Below are 23068 nucleotides of genomic sequence, written 5' to 3' on the forward strand. Positions count from 1 at the left end.
CCCAGTCCCCTGCAGCTCTCAGCACCTGGGCTGTAGACAGGCCCATCCGCTCCCTGTCCAGCTGCACTTCATGGCTAATTAGCACTTGCTCTTGGGGCTTCTTGTCCAGGTGAAGCCTGGGCCTTTAACTGGCCCATGTGGGCACCTAACCCCGTCAGGGCTGCGTGGTGGCCACCCCTGCAGGATGTCAGTGTATGGGGGAAGGGAGGTGCGTCTAGGAAGGCTATAAACCGCCCCCTCCCCCCCCACACTACATCAGTCTGCCTGGGGCAGGGCCGTCCTGGGCCGAGCACAGCCCGGGGCAGGAGGCTGCTGGAATGTTCCATGGGCCCCGCCGGGGGGTTACACAGCGTGAGGTGGGGATTGCGCCGCTGTGGTCCCACCCTCCGCAGCCCCCAGGGGAGGCAGAGGCGGGTGGGTGGCCGGGCCGTACGCCGCCACAGCCTGAGGTAAACACCTGGGAGCCTCGCAGCCGCGTGGGGCCACGGCTGGACCTGGGCCACGCCGCGCTGAGGCAGCCGCTGGCCCTCTCCTGGAGCCAGAGCACCCGGCGCTGCCAGCAGGGACGGGTCAGTTCCACGCGCGCCGGCCACGCCGGCCACGGGGCCCTGGTCACGCCTGCCCTGCAGGCCCCATCGGCCCGGCGGGTTGGGGAAGTACTGTGGGCTGGGTTCCCCCGCGGGCTCCAATCATGGCTGCCACAGGCAAGTTTGCCCCACCATTTTGAGACCAGGTTAACCCCGCAGGTTCCTGTCACAGCGGCCACAGGCTAGGTCAGTCCTGCAGGCTCTGGGCACGGCCCTGGGCTAGGTTACCAGGGGAAGGGATCCAGGGCACTGCTGCAGGCTGTGTTACCCCACAGGCTCTTGTCATGGCTGCCTTTCTCGCTGCCTCAGACCAAACTCACAATCGCTCCCTGTCTGGAGAATAAAATTGAGGGAAACCCTCCCTTCTGCTAGTTCCCAGTGTGTGGATGAAGAGAAACAGACTCTTTGTTAATCAGCAAATTCTCTCCAGCTGACTTCAAACCAGCTGAGCACTAATTAGAAAACACCCTGTGTGGACTGAGCCCAGGGAAGCCACTGCTCTCAATCTGGAGAGGGTGTCAATCATCACAGTAGTATGGACACTTACAAAATGTGTTTAACTGTGCAGCACAAAACTTTGTGTCACTTCTGTGCTAGAGCTTGTCTGCTGCAGGCTTGTATGATGTGCTGCAGCGTTCTGCTCTGAGTTTAATACCCCAGGGCCACATGGAGGGGGGGACAAGTGGGACAATTTGCCCCAGGCCCTGGGCTCTGCAGGGGCCCCTCACGAGAATGGCTGAGGCTCCCTCCCTGGCCCCAGCCTGCCCCTTTCCCGGAGCCTCCGCGCATCCAGCAGCATCCCTGAACAGTGCTGCAGTGTGGCTCTGGAGGGGCCTGAGCTCCACCCCGCTCAGAGCCATGTGGTAAGGGGGCAGGGCTGCGAGCTCCAGGCTGAGCTCAGATCCCTCCGCTCGGCCTGTAGCTCGCAGCCCTGCCCCCTTACCACGTGGCTCTGAGCGGGGAGGAGCTCAGGCCCCGCCGGAGCCATACTGCAGCTGTCCAGGGACGCTCCTGGATACGCTGAGGCTCCAGGTGAGGGGGGGGTGAGGGGGTTGGATAAGGGGCAGGGAGTCCTGGGGACAGTCAGGGGACAGGGAGGAGGCAGAGGTTGCGGGGGCAGTCAGGGGACAGGGAACGGGGAGGTTGGATTGTGGGCTTTCCGAGGGTCTGTCAGGATTCAGCGGGGGGGTGGATAGGGGTCAGGGCAGTCAGGGGACAGGGAGCAAGGGGGGGGGTCTGTGGGGGATGGTGAGGGGACAAGGAGCAGGATGGGTCGGAGATTCTGAGGGGAGCAGTCAGGGGGCAGAGAGTGGGTGGGGGTCAGATAGAGGGCAGGACCAGGCTGGTTGGGAGGCACAGCCTTCCCTACCCGAAAGCTCATTCAGCAGTTTGAGGCTTGCAGAAGAGCCAAGCTGTTAGCTTTTCCATTAGGGCTACCATCCCTTTCATTTCTCAAATGCCAAATTATAGTCTATATTTAATTTCAGTGCCATAGGGTGATTCATGTCAGAGGAGGGTAGCTTCATTTAAAATTAGCCACTGGGGGAGGGATCACATGAGAAGAGCAATATCCTTCCCAACCCTACTAAAGGAGACCCCCCCACCCTGCGTTCCCTGAGGCTTCAGAGGGGTTATAAATGCTGGAGGCAAAGCGGGGTTTGAGGTGGAGGCTGACAGTTTGTGACCCCCTGAGGGGTTCTGACCCCCAGTTTGAGAACCCCTGGGTTAATTTAATGTTAGCCCCGTGTCCATTCACATGCATGTGCTATTTTGAGCATTTCAGTTTTCACAACATAGGCTCATCCCAGATTCTGGAACAAGCTCAAATGCTCAGTTCGTGGAGTATGTACATAAGCTATACTAAAGACAAACCCACAGTAACCGTCTCCAGTTTGTGAGGGACCCTATGGAGCCAGTCTCTAGGAAACAGATAAATGCATGGAGGTTAAGTCCATTAATGGCTATTAGCCAGGATGGGTAAGGAATGGTGTCCCTAGCCTCTGTTTATCAGAGGATGGAGATGGATGGCAGGAGAGAGATCACTTGATCATTACCTGTTAGGTTTACTCCCTCTGGGGCACTTGGCATTGGCCATTGTCGGTAGACAGGATACTGGGCTGGATGGATCTTTGGTTTGACCCAGTATGGCTGTTCTTATGGTCTAACCTAAATGAACCCAAAGTTATGGAGACGAATATGAGTCAAGGAAGCCAGCAGAGTATCAGAAACCTGGAAAAATCTCTGACTGGATGGTCTCAGGTGTTTGGTCACAAGTTGAGGTGGTTCAAAAGTTTTGGACTTTTTTTTAAGCAGAATTTTTCATTGTTTCTTTAAACAATCAAACACAGCAAGCAGCAAATATTTGGCCACACACTTCTGAAACCCCAAACCATATTCAGGTTTTGGCAGACTAATTTCAGCTTTTCAATTAAAAACACCACAACAAATTTTGAAGGAAAGCAGACATTGTCCGTGATTTTTTTCTGCTTTTTAAAAACCCCTAGTTTTCAATCCAGAAAAAGTTTTGACGGAAAATAATTGTCCAAACCTTTTAATGAGCTTTAGTGCCTTTTAGCATTAGCTGATTCTGAGAACCAGTGATACCTTGTAAAGAAGTTTTCTCAAAACTGGGTTTGTGCTGAGATGCAGAAAGTTTATTTTTCTCAGGGCTGCCCGTGGTGGGGGAGCAAGTGGGGCAATTTGCACTAGGCCCCGCAGGGGCTCCCATGAGAATATAGTATTGTATAGTATTGCAATTTTTTTTTATGGAAGGGGCCCCCAAAATTGCTTTGCTCTAGGCCCCCTGAATCCTCTGGGCGGACCTGTAATACCCAAACAGTCCCCACTGATGCAGTATTGCTTTCTGAAGCTTTTCTCCTTTTTTAACAAACAAAACAGCAAATACAAACCCATGTATTAATGTGATATTTAAGGCTGAAAATGGAAACACCAGGCAGTAAGGCAATCAGGACATTAAGATTCACAGGCCACTGCAGATGCTCAGTATACTGCGGTGCATTTAAGCCTTTAGGTGCAGTACAGGTCAATTAATACTGTAGTGATTAACTTGCTCTGTATATTTTATATATGTGGATGGTTCTCTCCATTTCCATGAGCAGAAGGGATTTTGATCCAGTAGACTCTAATCAATTCAGATTTTTATAAAACTCACAGTATTGCCAATCCCAAAAGTTTTTTTTAAACGTCAACCCCCAAAAAATCATGAGGGTTTTTTTTTTTTTCAAAAATTAAGGCATAATTTTTGGTCTGTCTGCTGAGTTGTGTTCCTCTGCCTGCTCCCAATGTAGGTGTAACCATTACTGTCTTGTCAACATTTGCAAATTTACAGTGAATAAATTGACTTTGGTTCCTGCTGCAGGAGGACCCAACACAGTGCAACATGTGGAGGCTTGTGCTCTGGAAGCTGGACCTGAGACCCACCAAACTCATATGATAAAGGGGACAAAAAACATCCACTGGATGGAAACAGCTTTTAATTAGAGCAGGCTCCAGGCAGCGCTTACCTGGAAGGGTGTGCTCAGAGCTTTACAGACAAGTGAAAAGCCAAGTCCCTGCCCTGCAAACTTACAATCCAAATGAAAGAGAACACAGCAAAGAATGATAAAGTGGGGAGCACTGATGACGGAGCAGTTGCAACAGGGCAAGATGTTAATTAGCGTACATGCATTTTAGCTTATTTTATATTATATCTATATTAGGGCTGTCAAGCTATTAAAGAAATTAATCCTGATTAATCATGTGATTAAAAAATTAATCCTGATTAATCATGTTGTTAAACAATAGAATACAATTTATTTTAAATATTTTTGGATGTTTACTACATTTTCAAATATATTAATTTCAGTTACAACACAGAATACAAAGTGTGCAATGCTCACTTTATATTTATTTTTATTACAAATATTTGCATTGTAAAAAAAAATTGTATTTTTCAATTAACCTCATACAAGTACTGTAGTGCAATCACTTTATCATGAAAGTTGAACTTACAAATGTAGAATTATGTACAAAAAACTTGCATTCAAAAATAAAACAATGTAAAACTTTAGAGCCTACTAGTCCACTCAGTCCTACTTCTTGGTCAGTCAATCACTCAGACAAACAAGGTTGATTACAATTTGCAGGAGATAATGCTGCCTGCTTCTTGTTTACAAAGTCACCTTAAAGTGAGAACAGGCATTTGCATGGCACTACTGTAGCTGGCATTGCAAGATATTTACATGCCAGGTGCCCTAAAGATCCATATTGTCCCTTCATGCTTCAACCATCATTCCAGAGGACATGCTTCCATGCTGATGATGGGTTCTGCTTGATAACTTTCCAAAGCAGTGCGGACTGACACATGTTTATTTTCATCATCTAAGTCAGATTCCACCAGAAGAAGGTTTATTTTTTGGTGGTTTGGGTTCTGTAGTTTCCACACCAGAGTGTTGCTCCTTTAAGACTTCTGAAAGCATGCTCCACACCTTGTCCCCCTCAGATTTTGGAAGGCACTTCAGATTCTTAAACCTTGGGTCAAGTGCTGTAGCTATTTTTAGAAATCTCACATTGGTGTCTTTTTTGCGTTTTGTCAAATCTGCTGTGAAAGTGTTCTTAAAATGAACATGCGCTGGGATGTCATCCAAGACTGCTACAACATGAAATATATGCAGAATGCGGGTAAAACAGAGCAGGAGACATACAATTCTCCCCCAAGGAGTACAGTCACAAATTTAATTGACACATTATTTTTTTAACAAGCATCATCAGCATGGAGGCATGTCCTCTGGAATGGTGGTTGAAGCACGAAGGTCGATAGTGGTTGAAGCATGTTAGTCTCTAAGGGGCCACAAGGACTCCTCGTTGTTTTTACTATGTCTTTTGTTTATCATATTTACAGTGCATATATTTGTAATAAAAATAATAATATAAAGTGTGCACTTTGTATTCCATGTTGTAATTGAAATCAATATTGAAAATGTAGTAAAACATCCAAAAATATTTAATAAATTTCAATTGGTATTCTATTGTTATAAGTGTCAAGTATCAGAGGGGTAGCCGTGTTAGTCTGGATCTGTAAAAGCAGCAAAGAATCCTGTGGCACCTTATAGACTGACATACATTTTGGAGCTTGAGCTTTCGTGGGTGAATACCCACTTCGTCAGATGCATGTAGTGGAAATTTCCAGGGGCAGGTATATATATGCAAGCAAGCTAGAGATAATGAGATTAGTTCAATTAGGGAGGATGAGGCCCTGTTCTAGCAGTTGAGGTGTGAAAACCAAGGGAGGAGAAACTGGTTTTGGAGCTGGCAAGCCATTCACAGTCTTTGTTTAATCCTGAGCTGATGGTGTCAAATTTGCAGATGAACTGAAGCTCAGCAGTTTCTCTTTGAAGTCTGGTCCTGAAGTTTTTTTGCTGCAGGATGGCCACCTTAAGGTCTGCTATAGTGTGGCCAGGGAGGTTGAAGTTTTCTCCTACAGGGTTTTGTATATTGCCATTCCTAATATCTGATTTGTGTCCATTTATCCTTTTCCGTAGAGACTGTCAAGTTTGGCCGATATACATAGCAGAAGGGCATTGCTGGCATATGATGGCGTATATTACATTGGTGGATGTGCAGGTGAATGAACCGGTGATGGTGTGGCTGATCTGGTTAGGTCCTGTGATGGTATCGCTGGTGTAGATATGTGGGCAGAGTTGGCATCAAGGTTTGTTGCATAGATTGGCTCCTGAGCTAGAGTTACTATGGTGCGGTGTGCAGTTACTGGTGAGAATATGTTTCAGGTTGGCAGGTTGTCTGTGGGCAAGGACTGGCCTGCCACCAAAGGCCTGTGAAAGTGTGGGATCATTGTCCAGGATGGGTTGTAGATCCCTGATGATGCATTGGAGGGGTTTTAGCTGGGGACTGCATGTGATGGCCAGTGGAGTCCTATTGGTTTCTTTCTTGGGTTTGTCCTGCAGTAGGAGGCTTCTGGGTACATGTCTGGCTCTGTTGATCTGGTTCCTTATTTCCTCTTGCAGGTATTGTAGTTTTGAGAGTGCTTGATGGAGATTTTGTAGGTGTTGGTCTCTGTCTGAGGGGTTAGAGCAGATGCGGTTAGTCTATAGTTTACCACAGGATTCCTTACTGCTTTTACAGATCCAGACCAGAAATCACTGCCCACCTGCTCTGGCAAGTTTTGTTTCAGTTTACTTCTGTTAAGATGTTATTCCTAGCTCTGACAATATGCTCTCTGGTTACTTTGAGCAAAACTCATGCTACCATTAGCAGCTAGTTCTGACAGTTAACTGTCCCATTATGTCGAGCAATAAACATACATCACATTGGCTATTTGAACTGACAGTTGGCTCTCAGAAATATTGAGCTCTTCTGTAATCAGTGATGTCAGCTTCTAACAGATCACCTGCTGCTTAGCGAGGATCTAATTATACTGCATTATCTAATTAGAGGACTATATAGTATTATTTAGTAATACTAACATTTTCACAGCTAATGGTATTTAAGATAAAACATATGAAAGGGGGAGGTACCCTGCTTTGTGCATTAAATAATACACACAACAAAGTGTTTGAGACATATGGATAATGTGAAGTGAAGGTTGTTTAAGATTACACCAGGATTAAGAAACAAGTTTAATTCCTGCAGTTGACACAAGAGAACACAGCTAGTGAGTGATCTATTTTCATGAAGACACGTAAAATAAGCATAATACAGAAAGCATCAAGAAAGACAGTCTCATTCAAATTCATGAAATCTATGTATTTCAACACTTCATTCACCTCAGTTTCTCTCTGAAACCAGCACAAGATAAAATTCCTTTTTAGGATTTTTGACTGCATCAGCTAGGTTTTGCCTCCTGGTAAAGGAGAGAATTGGGAGGAGGGGGTGTAGAGGAGCCTCTTCCCAAAACAAAAGAATGACAACCAAAGATTGTCCTCAGAATAGGCGAGGAAGTCATTTCAATCAAAGATCTAGGAAAGCCTTTGGGAGAGCAACCTGAGTATTCTGTATTTTCATATGAAATAAGATCAGGTTGTAAGTCAAAGCAAGATATTTGTACCTGCCACCAGCCCTGAAATCATAGTCTGGCAACTGAAAGTCAAGTTGTTCTCTTTCTGCCTTATTAACACTGACAAAGATCCCAGAATCTGAATATAGCAGTTTTGTTGACATTACAGTAAAACCTCAGTGTTAGGAACATCATGGGAATGGAGGTTGTTTGTAACTCCGAAACGTTTGTAACTCTGAACGAAATGTTATGGTTGTTCTTTCAAAAGTTTACAACTGAATATTAACTGAATTAATTTAATACAGCTTTGAAACTTCACTATGCAGAAGAAAAATGCTGTTTTTCCTTTTTTTTAGTAGTTTACATTTAATAAGTACTGTACTATATTTGCTTTTTTTTTTTTTTTTGGTCTCTACTGCTGCCTGTTTCCAAACGAGCTGTATGGTTGACTAGTCAGTTCATAACTGAGGGAAATCTGGTTAGTTCCATTGGTGCCTGTAAGAAATATACTAGCATATCTCCTTAACAAATCTTTAAAAAGTACATGACTCAGCAGAATTGATCAGAAAACTAAGAACTATTACAGAATGCAAACAGGGACAGATTCTGACCAACATCACACCTCAGTAAATCCATCATAACTTAGTTATTTCACTGGAACTAATGTGCATATGCACAACTGTAACGGGTCAGATTCTGGCTCATAGGGAATAGATATGTACAGTTAAATGGTATATTATACAATCACTTGTCTGAGCACAAGGACATCTGAATGCTTTTCTATTGTTGCTATTAGCAAAATATCTTAATTTTAAACAACTTCAATATCCTAGAAGTTGCATTGCTTGGTTTGAGCAAAAACATTTACATTTAGTGAGGTAAAAGGAGATTTTAGACAGCACCTTTGTGTTCCTGATGAAGGAAGGAAAAGGTTTTTGTTTTTAACAGGAAGGTGCTAGCCCTTATGCCTAAGGTTTGTGTGTGGAGAGGAAATGGGGGCAGGGGAGGAACTGAGCAGGAATAATTTAAGAACTGCGCAGGATCGTAAATGAATTTTCTGCTTTTAAGCCAAGCCCTGGAGTGTTTACTCTGGGCCTGTAGCTGTGTTAATTTTTGGCACACACTTCCTGCCCCCAGCCCTCCCCTCCCTCTTAGTCTACCTGCCATTTCACTACTCCCCACTCACACTGACCACTACAGCCTCAGAAATACCTTTGCATGGTCCCTGGGAAAGGAGAACAGTGTCGCAGAAGTGGATGAGCCCCACTTTGTAGCGTGGGTCTCCCCATGTACACAAAGGTCTCCCTGTGAGGGCACACACTGACCTTTACAGAGGCAAAATACCTACTTGTGTCATTAGGTGTCTTGTGAGAGTGAGGTTTTCAAGATTTGGCCCTTTGAATACAAGACCCGTAATAGGGGCATCAGCTACTACAATTAAGGATGTTATAAATTAACACAAATTTAGTGAGCAAAACATATTTTAAGTGGGTTTATATTCCCATTTTTCTCCTTCAAGCGTCTGTTGTTCAAGCTCTCATGCAAAAAACCCACTGTCTCTCTAACTTGAAACACCATGCCAGTTGCAGTAAGTTAAAGGATAACATCATAAGTAGTCTGGAAGATATATATGAAAAACTGGAGTCTAGGAATGTAGGCATTAGAGATGGAAGCCCTTTTGGGTTCATCTATTCCATCTTCCATGGGCCAGAGCAGAACTGTTTTTTACTATACACTTTTCAGGACTTTGTCCAATCTATTTTTAAATGCCTCAATCCCTTTCTTTGGGAGACAATTCCTCATGTTACCAAAGTTGTTCCCCTCTCTCAATATAGAAAAATACTGAGCCTAAAATTTCCTTTTCTTCAATTCAACCCTTTACTCCTGTAGTACTCCCTTGAATGACTCTAAATGGGTTATTGATTATTTTCATTCTCAATTCCTGTACTGTACACTGGTCTCCTACCCCTCCCCTCCCCTTAGTTACCACTTAGCAATGCTACAGTTTTCTTAGTAATAATACCTGGCTCATACATAGCATTTTACATCCATATATCTCAAAGTGCTCTACAAAGGAGGTAAGTAGCATTGTTCTTATTTTACAGATGAGGGTACAAGACTAGATGGACTGTTGAGCTGATCCAGTTTGTCAATATCTGGTAATGTGGTGCCCAGAACCAAATGTTACTCCAGTTGCGGTTGCACCAGGGCTGTACAGAGCGGGGCCCAGAGGAACATAGGAATTGCCATAATGGATCAGCTCAGCAGTCCATCTTGTCCTGTATCCTGTCTCTGACAATGACCAGAGCCAGATGCTTCAGAGACTGGCCTGGAAACTGCTGAAGGCTGATGTGGAATAAGCTGCCCTTTACATAACTATTAGGTCTCATCTTGAGCTCTAAAGGATTGGCTCAAGCTCTGAAGTACAAGACTTCTTCCTCCCTGTCTACAATGGAAGGCTTAGACATATGCAGTCCCAACTTGCAATGTCTTTTGTTGTTGCTGTATCATATTTTAAACTCAGGTCTCGCTGCTACACCTTACTCCCTAGGCTAATCCCTCCCACTAAGGAGCTGGGCGTCAGGCTGTAGTTCCCCAGAAGGATTAGCTGCATTTTCGAGGCTAAATGGTTTGATTTTCATCTCTCTCTAGATGCACTGATATTATTGCCCTGCCATACCCTAGGCTGAGTTCAGGCTGGATTTAGCACCGTATCTCAGGATGACAGTCTCACTCATTCCTGTTTTCTGTTTTTCCTTCTCAGAGGCAGATGGGTGATTGGACAGCTGGTGCGCTGTTTCCTGTTTGAATGCCATGAATTCCAGAAAAACACTTTCAGAAACAAGGAGAGGGTACACTGCTGGCAAAGCTTATGCCACTGCACACTCATGGCAGCTCCCACAAATCGTTATTGTGGATGTCAAGCCACCCTTTTGGGCCAACACATGTTCTAAACTTTGTGAAGCCCTGGAAAACTTCTTCTGTCTAGCATGCAGTTTGGCAGGTCCCTGTCGCATCCCATTGCTGAGCCTATATGTGGTACAGAACCAGCACGAGTGCCTCCTTCCCTTTGTGGTGAGTGTGAAACAAGGGATCTTACAGACTTAGGATTTTAAAGGCTGTAACAGATACATGCAGTTTAGCATAGACAATTATGATTAATTAGAAGGTGTTATATGTAAAGAAGTTGATCATTCTCTGAATCACTTTTTATGGGTTTCATGGAAGTGAATCTTAAAGGAGGGATTTGAAAGGACAGGGCCTAGTGGCCAGATGAAGCTGGCTGCAGCAAGGGCTGGGTTCAATATTTAGGGGTTCCTCTTAACACTACTACACAGAGCCAGCCCAGTCATCTGGGAAAAGTTCACACCAGCCTTGGCGCCTCTAAGAGGCAATGCTTCCCCTCTCGCAAGCATTGCGTCTGTGTATAACAAACGAGAAGTTTTATTAAAAGGGAAAGGGAACCAAGTATTAGTTTGGGAAAACACCACAACCACATTCAAAAACATGCAGTCATAAGGCAAACACCCAGGCAGTGGCCTTTGCCTTCATTTTTCATCTTGGGGCGTGAGCCTTACAAACAAATGTTCCTTTAACATGCCACTGCCCTCCCCCTTTACTGTACCCCACTCCCAGTTGCTGTCCTTGGTCAGTGAAGACCCAGAATTCAGAGGTATGTTCATGGGAGTTCACCTCCCACCCTGGAGGGTCTCAGGGAAAGGTGTTGCAGCCTTTCACTCTGCATTGCTGCTGCACCATTGTTCACTCCATGGCCATTGGCCACAGTACCGTCACTTTCTCTGCCACCACCTGCCTCTCTACTGCCACCTCTTTAGGTCCTACCCCATTAACCCAGTTCTCAGTGATTTCAGCAATTAGTGAAAGAGACTGCTGTGAGGTTCCACTGAAACACTGCCCCACACTAGGCTTAGCACTTAGGCCTGGTCTACACGGGGGTGGGGTGGTGTCAATGCAAGATACGCAACTTCAGCTACGGGGATACCGTAGCTGAAGTCGATGTATCTTATTCCGACTTACCTCCCATCCTCACGGCATGGGATCGATGGCTGCGGCTCCCCTGTCGACTCTGCTACTGCCGCTCACTCTGGTGGAGTTCCAGAGTCGACGGGGAGCGCATTTGGGGATCAATATATCGCATCTCACAAGATGCAATATATCAATCCCCGATAAATTGATCGCTACCTGCCGATACAGCGGGTAGTCTAGAGGTACCCTTAGACCTGGTTATCAGTGGTTTCAGGTCTAGTGATGACCTGAGAAAACAAATGACTCAATTGATTCTAATCAGTTCTGCCTTTAAACAGTGGAGAGGGGGAGAGTTAAATAGTGTCTAGGACTCTTAGGCAGAGCACACACCACCAGGTATAAACACCTGTCCCTTTTTCCACTGGGATTTGGTTTCCCTTCCCTGCTTAGTAAGTGAGGGTGAACCCCTCTATCAGGACAGGCTAAGCCCATTTCTGCTGCCCTTTACTAGTACAATAAGGATAACAACATTGCATTACCCCTCCATTCAATACTAATGTGATTTGTAACTCACCACCGGCCAAAATCCATCACTTTAGCAATGCAGCTGTCTGCTGAATAGGTAGTGTAGGTGTTTGTGTGCAAATATGATCTGGTTCTTAAGTCTTTTCCCCCAGCTCATCACTGATGTCAGGAGAGAGCTCATTCAGACCCTGTCTACAAAGTTATTATATGTAAAAAACTTAATCATCCTCTGAATCACTTCTTATGGGTTTCATGGAAGAAGTGAATCTTAATGGGGGATTTGACAGAAGAAGGCAAAGTGGTTTGGAACCCCTGAGATGTGCATATGCCATAACTGAGTCCTCATGTAATTTTACTGCTGTAATCCTTATCCTTCTCCCCATCTCCTGCTGACAGTTGGGTAATCCTACTCTGTGCATCACATCCGAAGTTTGATGGCAAGCCCACTGGGCAGGGAATTTGCTTTTTCATTTGCTCTGTAGAGAACCAGGTCAGTCTAAGCACTGCTCTAAACTGTGCCAGCTAACAGTTCCCTCACAGCTAATCTGCCAGGTATCACCGGTAGAGCCTTGCAACCCAATGGACCCCAACTACAGGGATCTGGTTCAGGTCGGGTCAGTAAACAACCTGAGTCTCTCAGGGTCAGGTAGGCTATGATCACCTCCTTCTGTTTGTAGAGCCCACATGGTAGCAGTTGTGTGCCTTGCTCCTGCTGGATGCTGCCACCTCACGCTGTTGTGTATGCGCAGCGGAGTGAGTGTGCCAACACATCACAGCAGCTCTCACTCTGCAGCACACACAGTACAGCAAGGCTGCAGCAGCCCAGAGGGGTTATGCAGCCACGCCGGCACAGACTCCATGGGCAGGAAGTGTCCAGAGATAGATCACAGCCATGAGGTATGGGAGTGGGAAGCCCCAACCAGGCCAAACCCCAAGGATGAGGCAGCAGCACTGAAACAGGTTCAGGGGGAAGGATCGAGTTTGGGTCAGGTCTGAAAACTACTCAACCCTCTCGGGTCTGGATAGAATTCAGGTCAACTTGTGCTCAGGCTGGGTTTGAGTCAGGCTTTAAAATTAGGCCCAAGCAGACCTCTAAGTACAGCAGTGCTCTGGACACATCACTTTCTTCCAGCCATGCCATACATCAGATGAATCTTCACCTGTGCTAAGATCCTCCTCCAACAGCTCTCACTTTGACTATATAGTAACTCTTCATCTATGGCCTACGCAGACTTTAAGGTGAGAATGGAACATTTGATCATCTGGTTTGACCTCCTATATATCAAAGACAGTAACACTTCACCCAGTTACCTCTGTATTGAGACCAATAATTTGTTTGATTAAAGCACACCTGCCAGAAATGCATCTAGTCTTGACTTAAAGACTTCAAGAGATGAAGAATCCATGACTTCCCTTGGTAGTTTGTTCCTGTGGTTAATCACCTTCACTGTTAAACATTTGTGACTTATTTCTAAGGGCTTGTCTACATCAGAAAGTTGCAGCGCTGGTGAGGGAGTTACAGCGCTGCAACTTTGAGAGTGTCCACATCTGCAGGGCATCACCAGCGCTGCAACTCCCTGTTTGCAGCGCTGGCCGTACTCCCGTTTTGTCTCGGGTGTAGAGGATCCAGCGCTGGTGATCCAGCGCTGGTAATGCAATGTAGACACTCACCAGCGCTTTTCTTGACCTCCGTGGAATAAGCAGGTATCCCAGCATACCTGAGGATACCTCTCTGGTAATCAAGAAAACTCCTCTGCCCTGTGCTCACCTGACCCCTCCTTTAAATGCCCCGGGAAATTTCAAAAATCACCTTCCTGTTTGCTCAGTCAGGCGTGGAGAGCAATTAATCAATCAATCATTCAGCGACCATGCCTCCACGCAACAAACGAGCCCCAGCATGGACCAATGCAGAGCTGCAGGATCTAATTAGTGTGTGGGGAGATGAGGCTGTTCAAACACAGCTGCGCTCTAGAAGGAGAAACTACGATACCTATGGTCAGATATCGCAGTCCATGATGAGAAGGGGCTACGAACGGGACGCCTTGCAATGCAGAGTAAAAATTAAGGAGTTGAGGAGTGCATACTGCAAAGCCCGTGAGGGAAACCGACGCTCAGGAGCAGCCCCCACAACCTGCAGGTTTTACAAGGAGCTGGATGCCATTCTTGGGTGTGACCCCACCGTGAATCCTAGAAGCACGATGGAGAGTTCAGAGCAGGGAGACGTGGGGGATGGTGTAGAGGATGAATACAGTGATACTACTGGCGTTGAGGGGGACACCCCGGAATCTCAGGACACAGGCAGCCAGGAGCTCTTCTCTAGCCCTGAGGAGACTAGCCAGTCCCAGCAGCTGGAAGCGGACGTTGATGAGGAAGCTGAGGATCGTGCTCGTGGTAAGTAGATTGCAATGCTTTGTGCTAGCAGGATTCTCGTTATGGCTGACTGCATGCATGCCTAAACGAGGAATAGCCTATTGATTTGATCTATGACATCTGTGTAATCTGCCTGAGTAATCTCTTGAAAAGTTGCAGCTAGATCTTGTGCAATGTGCTTTAACAAGTTTATAGGTAGAGCCACCGTGGTCCCTGTCCCGTTCAGGCTAACTCGTCCGATCCACTGTGCAGCGAGGGGTGGGGGGACCATGGCCGCACACAGGCGAGCTGCATAGGGGCCAGGGCGGTATCCGCATTCCTGTAGAAGACCCTCCCGCTCTTCCTTGGTAACACGCAGCAGTGATATGTCTGGCATTATGAAAGCCTGTGGATAGTTTAGGGATAATTGAGGGCAGGTACCTAGAAGCACGGCTCCCCAGCGCAAGGCGCTCTGTTTCCTCTGCCCCAATCCACCAAACCCCCCCCCCGCCCTTCCCAGCACGTAGGCATCCAGACGGAGTGCTTCTTCCCCCCCTTCCAAGCGGGAAACGTGTCCTGCGGGGTGCTTCTTCCTCGCCTATCCCCCCTTCCAAGCTGGAAACCTGCCCTGCTGTGTGCTCTGTCCGTCCACCACCCCCCCTTCCAAGCGGGAAACGTGTCCTGCGGGGTGCTTCTTCCTCGCCTATCCCCCCTTCCAAGCTGGAAACCTGCCCTGCTGTGTGCTCTGTCCGTCCACCACCCCCCCTTCCAAGCGGGAAACGTGTCCTGCGGGGTGCTTCTTCCTCGCCTATCCCCCCTTCCAAGCTGGAAACCTGCCCTGCTGTGTGCTCTGTCCGTCCACCACCCCCCCTTCCAAGCGGGAAACGTGTCCTGCGGGGTGCTTCTTCCTCGCCTATCCCCCCTTCCAAGCTGGAAACCTGCCCTGCTGTGTGCTCTGTCCGTCCACCACCCCCCCTTCCAAGCGGGAAACGTGTCCTGCGGGGTGCTCTGTCCGTCCACCCCCCCCCCTTCCAAGCGGGAAACGTGTCCTGCGGGGTGCTTCTTCCTCGCCTATCCCCCCTTCCAAGCTGGAAACCTGCCCTGCTGTGTGCTCTGTCCGTCCACCACCCCCCCTTCCAAGCGGGAAACGTGTCCTGCGGGGTGCTCTGTCCGTCCACCACCCCCCCTTCCAAGCGGGAAACGTGTCCTGCGGGGTGCTTCTTCCTCGCCTATCCCCCCTTCCAAGCTGGAAACCTGCCCTGCTGTGTGCTCTGTCCGTCCACCACCCCCCCTTCCAAGCGGGAAACGTGTCCTGCGGGGTGCTCTGTCCGTCCACCATCCCCCCTTCCAAGCGGGAAACGTGTCCTGCGGGGTGCTTCTTCCTCGCCTATCCCCCCTTCCAAGCTGGAAACCTGCCCTGCTGTGTGCTCTGTCCGTCCACCACCCCCCCTTCCAAGCGGGAAACGTGTCCTGCGGGGTGCTTTTTACTCACCCGGCCCCCCTTCCAAGCAGGAACCAAGACATCCCACTAACATGGGAGAATTTTAAGCAAAAGTACTCACCCCACTGCTAGACATGTCAGCTTTCTTGAAGTCTACAGTGTTATGTGAGGTATGTGAGAGGGATGCTACCTACAGTTTACAGTGTCCTTCAAAAGTTGATAATAAACAATGATGCCCTGTGTTTTACATGTCTCTGTCTCTATTTTTTCTAGGCAACTCGAGTAATGCAGCTGTGTCACCAGCCTCACGTAGATTGCAGAATTTGAGGCGCAATCCTAGGAAATCAAAAGAGGAGCTGATCAAGACCGTTCTGAACCACTACAACAGGGAAAGTAGGAAGACTGAGGAGTGGAGAAAAAGTGAACAGGAATGGAGGCAGAGTTTACAGGAATGGAGGCTGACTGAAAGCAGGAGACAGGAATTGTCTGCCAAAAGAATAGCCAGGCAGATGATGAGACTCCTGTCTCGGCAAACCAAGTCTTTTGAGTCTCTTGTAGCCATGCAGACAAATATAAACCGTGATATCCCACAGCCTTCCCAAAGCACTGTTACTTGTCCCCCTGTGTATCCTCAAAATAGCTTTATGCAGCACCCAGTTCCTTATTATCATCAGCGGCCCCCAACACCTATTAGGTCACCTAGTAACCAAGATATGTTTAATTCTTACCCAGTGCACTCCACCCCAATCGTCCTGCAGCAAAGCAACGGTGACTTGCATCAGGCGGTTTCAATTGAGTAAAATAGGAAATATTAAAACATCTGAATGTACGGTGAACTACCCATACCCCCTTTCCTGTTTTTTACTGTATGACAAATAAAAGGATTTGGTTTGTATTTCTTTCCCTATGTTTTATTGGTGATAGAAATGGTTAATTATACACAGCAATGTAAAGCAAAGCACAACACATGCACCAATCATTACTGCTGGCTCTCAGCATCAAATTGCTCCCTTATAGCATCCCTAATCCTTGAAGCCCTTTCCTGGGCCTCCCTGTTAGCCCTGCTCTCTGGCTGAGCAAACTCATTCTCCAAACGTCTAACCTCGGAGGTCCATTCCTCACTGAACCTTTCACCCTTCCCTTCACAAATATTATGGAGGGTGCAGCACGCGCATATAACAGCGGTAATGCTGCTTTCCATCAAATCTAGCTTCCCGAACAGACTGCGCCAGCGGGCTTTCAAACGGCCAAAAGCACGCTCCACAGTCATTCTACAGCGGCTCAACCTGTAGTTGAACCGTTCCTTGCTCCTGTCAAGCTTCCCCGTGTATGGTTTCATGAGCCATGGCATTAATGGGTAAGCGGGGTCTCCCAGAATCACAATGGGCATTTCCACTTCCCCTACTGTTATCTTGTGATCTGGGAAAAAGGTCCCGGCCCTAAGCCTCCTGAACAGGGCACTGTTCCTAAATATGCGTGCATCGTGCACCTTTCCAGGCCATCCAGAGTAAATGTCAGTGAAATGCCCACGGTGATCCACAAGCACTTGCAGAACCACAGAGAAGTACCCCTTGCGATTAATGTACTCCGATGCCAGGTGGGGTGGAGAGATAATAGGAATATGCGTCCCATCTACTGCCCCTCCACAGTTAGGGAAGCCCATTTCTGCAAAGCCATCTAAAATGTCCTGCACATTCCCAAGAGTCACGGTTTTTCTTGTCAGTGTTCGATTAATGGCCCTGCAAACTTGCATCAGCACCATTCCAACGGTGGACTTTCCCACTCCGAACTGGTTCGCCACCGATCGGAAACAGTCTGGAGTTGCCAGCTTCCAGATTGCAATAGCCACCCGCTTCTCCACAGAAAGGGCATCTCTAAATCTCGTGTTCATGCGCCGCAGGTTGGGGGCGAGATCATCACAAAGTGCCATGAAAGTGGCTTTCCTCATACGAAAGTTCTGCAGCCACTGCTCGTCATCCCATGACTGCAGGACGATGTGATCCCACCACTCAGTGCTGGTTTCCCGAGCCCAAACGCGCCGCTCCACGGAGCAGAGCATGTCTGTTATTGCCACTAGCACTGTACTGTCTGCATATTGATGCGATTCAGTACCATTGTCCCACTCCTCAATGTCAGTCACACGCACATTTAGCAGCCTAAGGATTAGATCAAGAGTAAGGCGAGATGTGCTGGCAATAGTCATTAGTACGGTATTCAGTACCTGAGGATCCATTCTTGAAAGATAATGCAGAAAAACCGCTTTAGAGTCACAATGCTGCCACAGTGCTCCGCATGTGTACCAAAGCAACGCTGGCCGTTGGAACAGGAACAGGAACAGGAAGCAGAAGGACAATCACACTTCCTTCCCCTTCCCACAAGCCCCAGCGCCGCTTTGGGACGAGGTGCCCTGTGGGATAGCCGCCCACAATGCATCACTCCCAACAGCGCTGCAGTGTGGCCACATCTAACAGCACTTGCAGCGCTGCTAGCAGTAGGTGTGGCCACTCTGCAGCGCTGGCCCTATACAGCTGTACTAATACAGCTATAACAACCAGCGCTGTAAAGTTTTAGATGTAGACATGGCCTAATTTGAATTTATCTGGCTTTAACTTCTAGCCATCAGTAATTGTTATGCCTTTCTCTGTTAAATTAAAGAGACCTTTAGTGCCGGTTATTTTTTCCTCATGACGATATGTACACACTGTAATCAAGTCACCTCTCAGTTGCTAAACAGATTGAGTTCTTTCACTCTAAGGCATTTTCTTTAGCTCTCAAATAAATTTTGTGGCTTTTCTCTACATCCTCTCCAATTCTTAAAATGTTCACACCAGAACCGGATACCATATTCCAGGATTGGTCTCACCAGTGCTGTATACAAAAGAAAAATTACTTTCCTACTTACCACTCCCCTGTTTATACATGCAAGAATTGCATTAGCCTTTTTGACCAGCAGTTCCCCAAATGGCAGCATGTTCTAAATATCACTCTCAGTCTTTCCCATTACACCCCAAAGACCTCCACCGGATCTCTAGATCCATTTCAGAATACTGTTCAAAATTGCCCTTCTTATTTTAACCCTCTCCATAACTGCACCAGCCTACTTTACTGACCTGTTCTTCCTTTACTCACCTTTTCTTAGCCCTCTGTCTCTCCTTCCACCCGACCTTACCACTGTTGGCACAAGAACTTTCTTCTCTGCAGCTTCTGCCATCTGGAACAGTCTTCATCTCTCTCTGCTCATGAACTCTATTTTGAATTAAATCTCATCAAGAAATTTCAGGGTTCCTTTCCCTTGCCTACACCCCTTAGTTTCTCTACTTAGCCTATAAAGTAGCTTTGACTGTCCATTTTGCTCCTTCTCCCACACATCTCTTACAAGTGGAACACTCTTCCTGAACTCATCCATGAGGTCACTACTCTCTCCTCATCATATCCCCCTTCTGCTATGCTACCTCTTGGACTCTGGGGCAAGAGGCCCCCAGAAGCACCAGCCCTCCAATCATGTGGGCTGGAGCCTACCAACTTCCACTCTGTGGTTGGCCCATAGGACTTCTGCTCCTCTTTAGAGGCAGGAGCAGTGGATTAGGGACAGCTTTGGAGTCTCTGCCATCAGCAGCACTGTCACAGTACAAAGGAGAGAGGTATTGGGGTGCAACTGACATGATAGAGAGATGCAGGGAAGAGAGAACACACAATACCAATATATAACAGGGAGGGTAAACAACAAAATACAACTGTCTGGAGTGGGCAGAAAGGGAAAGGAGCACATTAAAATTACACTGGGACAGGGTGTGAGGGTTGGGTAAGATAGTTGGAGGAAAATCAGAAGTGAAATTAAAGTAAAACAAAACCAGACATAGCTCTTTGACATTTTGTGTATTTATCATCTGTCTATAATGGTTTCTCTGTCTCGTCTAGTCACACTGCGAACTCCTCAGGGAAGAGACTGTGTGCTCTGATGTTTCTGTGCAGCACACAGAACTTTGGGACTCCAGTCTCAACTGCAACCTTTGGTGCTTCCATAATATACATTACTTCTGTTAAAATCCTGATAGGGAACTCTGGGTGCTACTGTAATACAGATACTAATTGTGGCTAAATTGAGAGGCAGTCAGTGATTACTCAAAAAGGACAAATGCAAAGTACTCCACCTAGGAAGAAACAATCAGTTGTACGCAAACAAAATGGGAAATGACTGCCTAGGAAGGAGTACTGCCAAAAGGGGTCTGGGGGGGTCATAGTGGATCACAAGCTAAATATGAGTCAACAGTGTAACATTGTTGCAAAAAAAGCGAACATCATTCTGGGATGTATTAGCAGGAGTGTTGTAAGCAAGACACGAAAAGTAATTCTTCCACTCTACTCTGTGCTGATTAGGTGTCAACTGGAGTGTAGTGTCCAGTTCTGGGTGCCACATGTCAGGAAAGAGGTGGACAAATTGGAGAAAGTCCAGAAAAGAGCAACAAAAACAATTACAGATCTAGAAAACGTAACCCATGAGGGAAAATTGAAAACATTGGGTTTGTTTAGTCGAAAAGAGAAGACTGAGAGGGGACATTATAACAGTTTTCAAGTACATAAAAGGTTGTTACAAGGAGGGAGAAAAAAATTCTTCCTTGCCACTAAGGATAGGACAAGAAGCAATGGGCTTAAATTGCAGCAAGGGAAGTTTAGGTTGGACATTAGAAAAAACTTCCTAACTGTGAGAGTGGCTAAGCACTGGGATAAATTGCCTAGGGAGGTTGTGGAATCTCCCTCATTGGAGATATTTAAGGATAGGTTAGACAAACACCTGTCAGGGATGGTCTAGATAATGCTTAGTCCTGCCATGAATGCAGGGGGGCTAGACTAGATAACCTTTTGAGGTACCTTCCAGTCCTATGAGTCTATGATTATTTATCACTATGAACAAAGCCACAATGCTTCTGCAAAGCCACCTGTGCATGATGTTAGCATACAAAACTGCACCTAATAACGTATTACAGTTACCCTAGTCTTCCTTCCACCTTCCCTCAATTGTCATAGTAATTTGTTACATCTACTCTTAAAATAGTTAGTAAAAGGATACCCAGAGCACTGGATGGGTACTTTATTAGTGTAGTTAATAAAAATAGTAAGCTCCTCAGGGCAGGGACCAAAACCTTCCCTGGGTCTGCAGAGCACCATGATGCCTTTATCTTTACTGGAGTCTCTAGGCACTGCAGCAACAGTGTTTGTATTCAGTCTCATCTGGACTGTTTTGATACTGTCCGGTGCTCTGTCCAGCTATATGTTACTCAGAACTTCAGCAAAAGGCAGCCAAGTCCATCTGTTTTCTGCCTACACCAGTAGATGCCTATACAATATTTCTATACTTGATACAGCTCAGTAGCCACACATGCACTGACGCCATTGAGTCACTTTCCTGTGAAAGCATGTTAGTTCAAGTAAACTTGCTGCTTGCCATGGGCGGTGGGTATTAAAGGCTAGGCTGTGGCCCTGACCAAGTTCTCGCCAGGAGGCCCCCACCCTCTACCCTGAAGCCGGTGGGGACTCAGCTCCAGTAGCCTGGAGCTCGGGCCTGCCAGCAGCCAGGGTAGCACTGGGGTAGGCCCATGGGGGCCAGTGGCTCAGCCAGGCACTGCGACTGGCCTGGCAGTTAGGGGGCCAGGGGCTTGGCCAGGAGCTGGGGTTGGGCCAGTGCTTGCGGGAGGGGCATACCAGGGCTCCTCCAGCCTGGATGGTGGTCCTTGGGTGTTCTCTGGTCATAGGCGGAGGGGTCTTGGGGCTCTGGTGTGCGGGGGGCAGTGCCTTGGGCAAAAAGGGTGGGGCCAGTGAGCTAGCCTCCCTGAAGGGGGGGTTCACCCGTCGCCCATGCTGCCTGCAACTCAGGACAAACTTGATTTAAGACAAACTCTCTACTGACTTTAAATGAGTACACGCAAGCCTGTCCTCATGGGACTGCATCTCTAGAGTGTGAGCATTCTCTGTTAATTACACTTAGGTATTACACAGTGTATCATTTCCAGATTGCAACAGAGCTAAAGCATGACATCGATTTCACCTTCCTGTCAAGTCATGCCTCACTGGTGTGCTCTAGCTAAGTCATGTGCACCCCTCGGGCCCACACCACCCAATTTAGGGAATGAGCTCCATTGGCTTCTGCTGTCCCCATCATGTTATTTTATAAACCAAACGTAATTAGAGACCTAGTGCTTGAAGAGGACTGTCCTGGCAGCAAGTAGCAGGGAATCAAAATAATAATTAAAGAAAAATAGTAATAGACCGAGCAAACTAGAATCTGGTCCACCTCTTGGACCAGATTCTAGTTTGCTCGGTCTATTACTAGCTGAATTCCTCAGTAATAGCTACCATACTGAAATTAAATTTAACATCCTTGTAGTGGGGAAATGCCAGAGAAACCCACCACAGTAGCATTTCACTTCAAAAGGGGAACTACACAAAAGTGAGGTAACTCTTTAAATGGAAATTAAAAGGAACAGTCAAGAGGGTGAAATGCTTGCAAACAGCATGAAAACTATTTAAAAACACCATAATACAGGCTCAAACTAAATGTATACCACAAATTATAAAAAAAAACCCACAACAAAACAGTAAAAGGACTGAAAAATGCCACAGTAGCTTAACAGCAGAATAAAAGAAACAGTTAGAGGCAAACAGGCATCCTTTAAAAATTGGAAGTCAGATTCTACTGAGGAAAACAGAAAGGAGCAAAAATGCTGGCAAATCAAGAGTATAATTAGGCAGGCCAAAAAACAATCTGAAGAGCAACTAGTTAAAGACCCAAAAACTAGCAATATTTTTTTTAAAGTACATCAGAAGCAGGAAGCCTGTCAAACAAGCCCTGGGGCCACAGTACAATTAAGGTGCTAACGGGGCACTCAAGGAAAACAAGGATGTTGCAGAGAAGCTAAATCAGGGGTGAGCAAACTATGGCCCAGGGGCCACATGCAGCCCTCCAGCTGGTTTAAACCAGCTCCTGCCTGGGAGCTGGGTCTGGGGCTTGCCCTCCTCCCACGCTCCAGTCGGGGACCGGGGTCAGAGGCCGAAGGCACACATGTGCCAAGGCTCCCGGAAGAAGCAGCATGTCCCCCCATCTGTCTCCTACATTTAGGGGCAGCCGGGGGTTCCGTGTGCTTCCCCCCCCCCAAGCACCACCCCCGCAGG

At 47.0% G+C, this 23068-nt stretch overlaps 1 protein-coding gene across 1 annotated transcript in view; it reads left to right on the plus strand.

Moving 5' to 3' along the window:
• Positions 1 to 1579: 1579 nt before the first annotated feature.
• The window catches only part of M1AP (meiosis 1 associated protein), a 77878-nt gene continuing 56389 nt past the window's right edge, over positions 1580 to 23068 (plus strand). Inside the window, exons 1-2 of the mRNA XM_030547106.1 lie at positions 1580 to 1619; positions 10364 to 10674. Coding sequence (XP_030402966.1) covers positions 10414 to 10674 — 261 coding nt within the window. The 5' untranslated portion in view covers positions 1580 to 1619; positions 10364 to 10413. The remainder of the gene's footprint in view (positions 1620 to 10363; positions 10675 to 23068) is intronic.

The sequence above is a fragment of the Gopherus evgoodei genome, unplaced genomic scaffold (genome assembly GCF_007399415.2).
Source record: "Gopherus evgoodei ecotype Sinaloan lineage unplaced genomic scaffold, rGopEvg1_v1.p scaffold_52_arrow_ctg1, whole genome shotgun sequence".
Classification (NCBI taxonomy): Eukaryota; Metazoa; Chordata; order Testudines; family Testudinidae; genus Gopherus; species Gopherus evgoodei.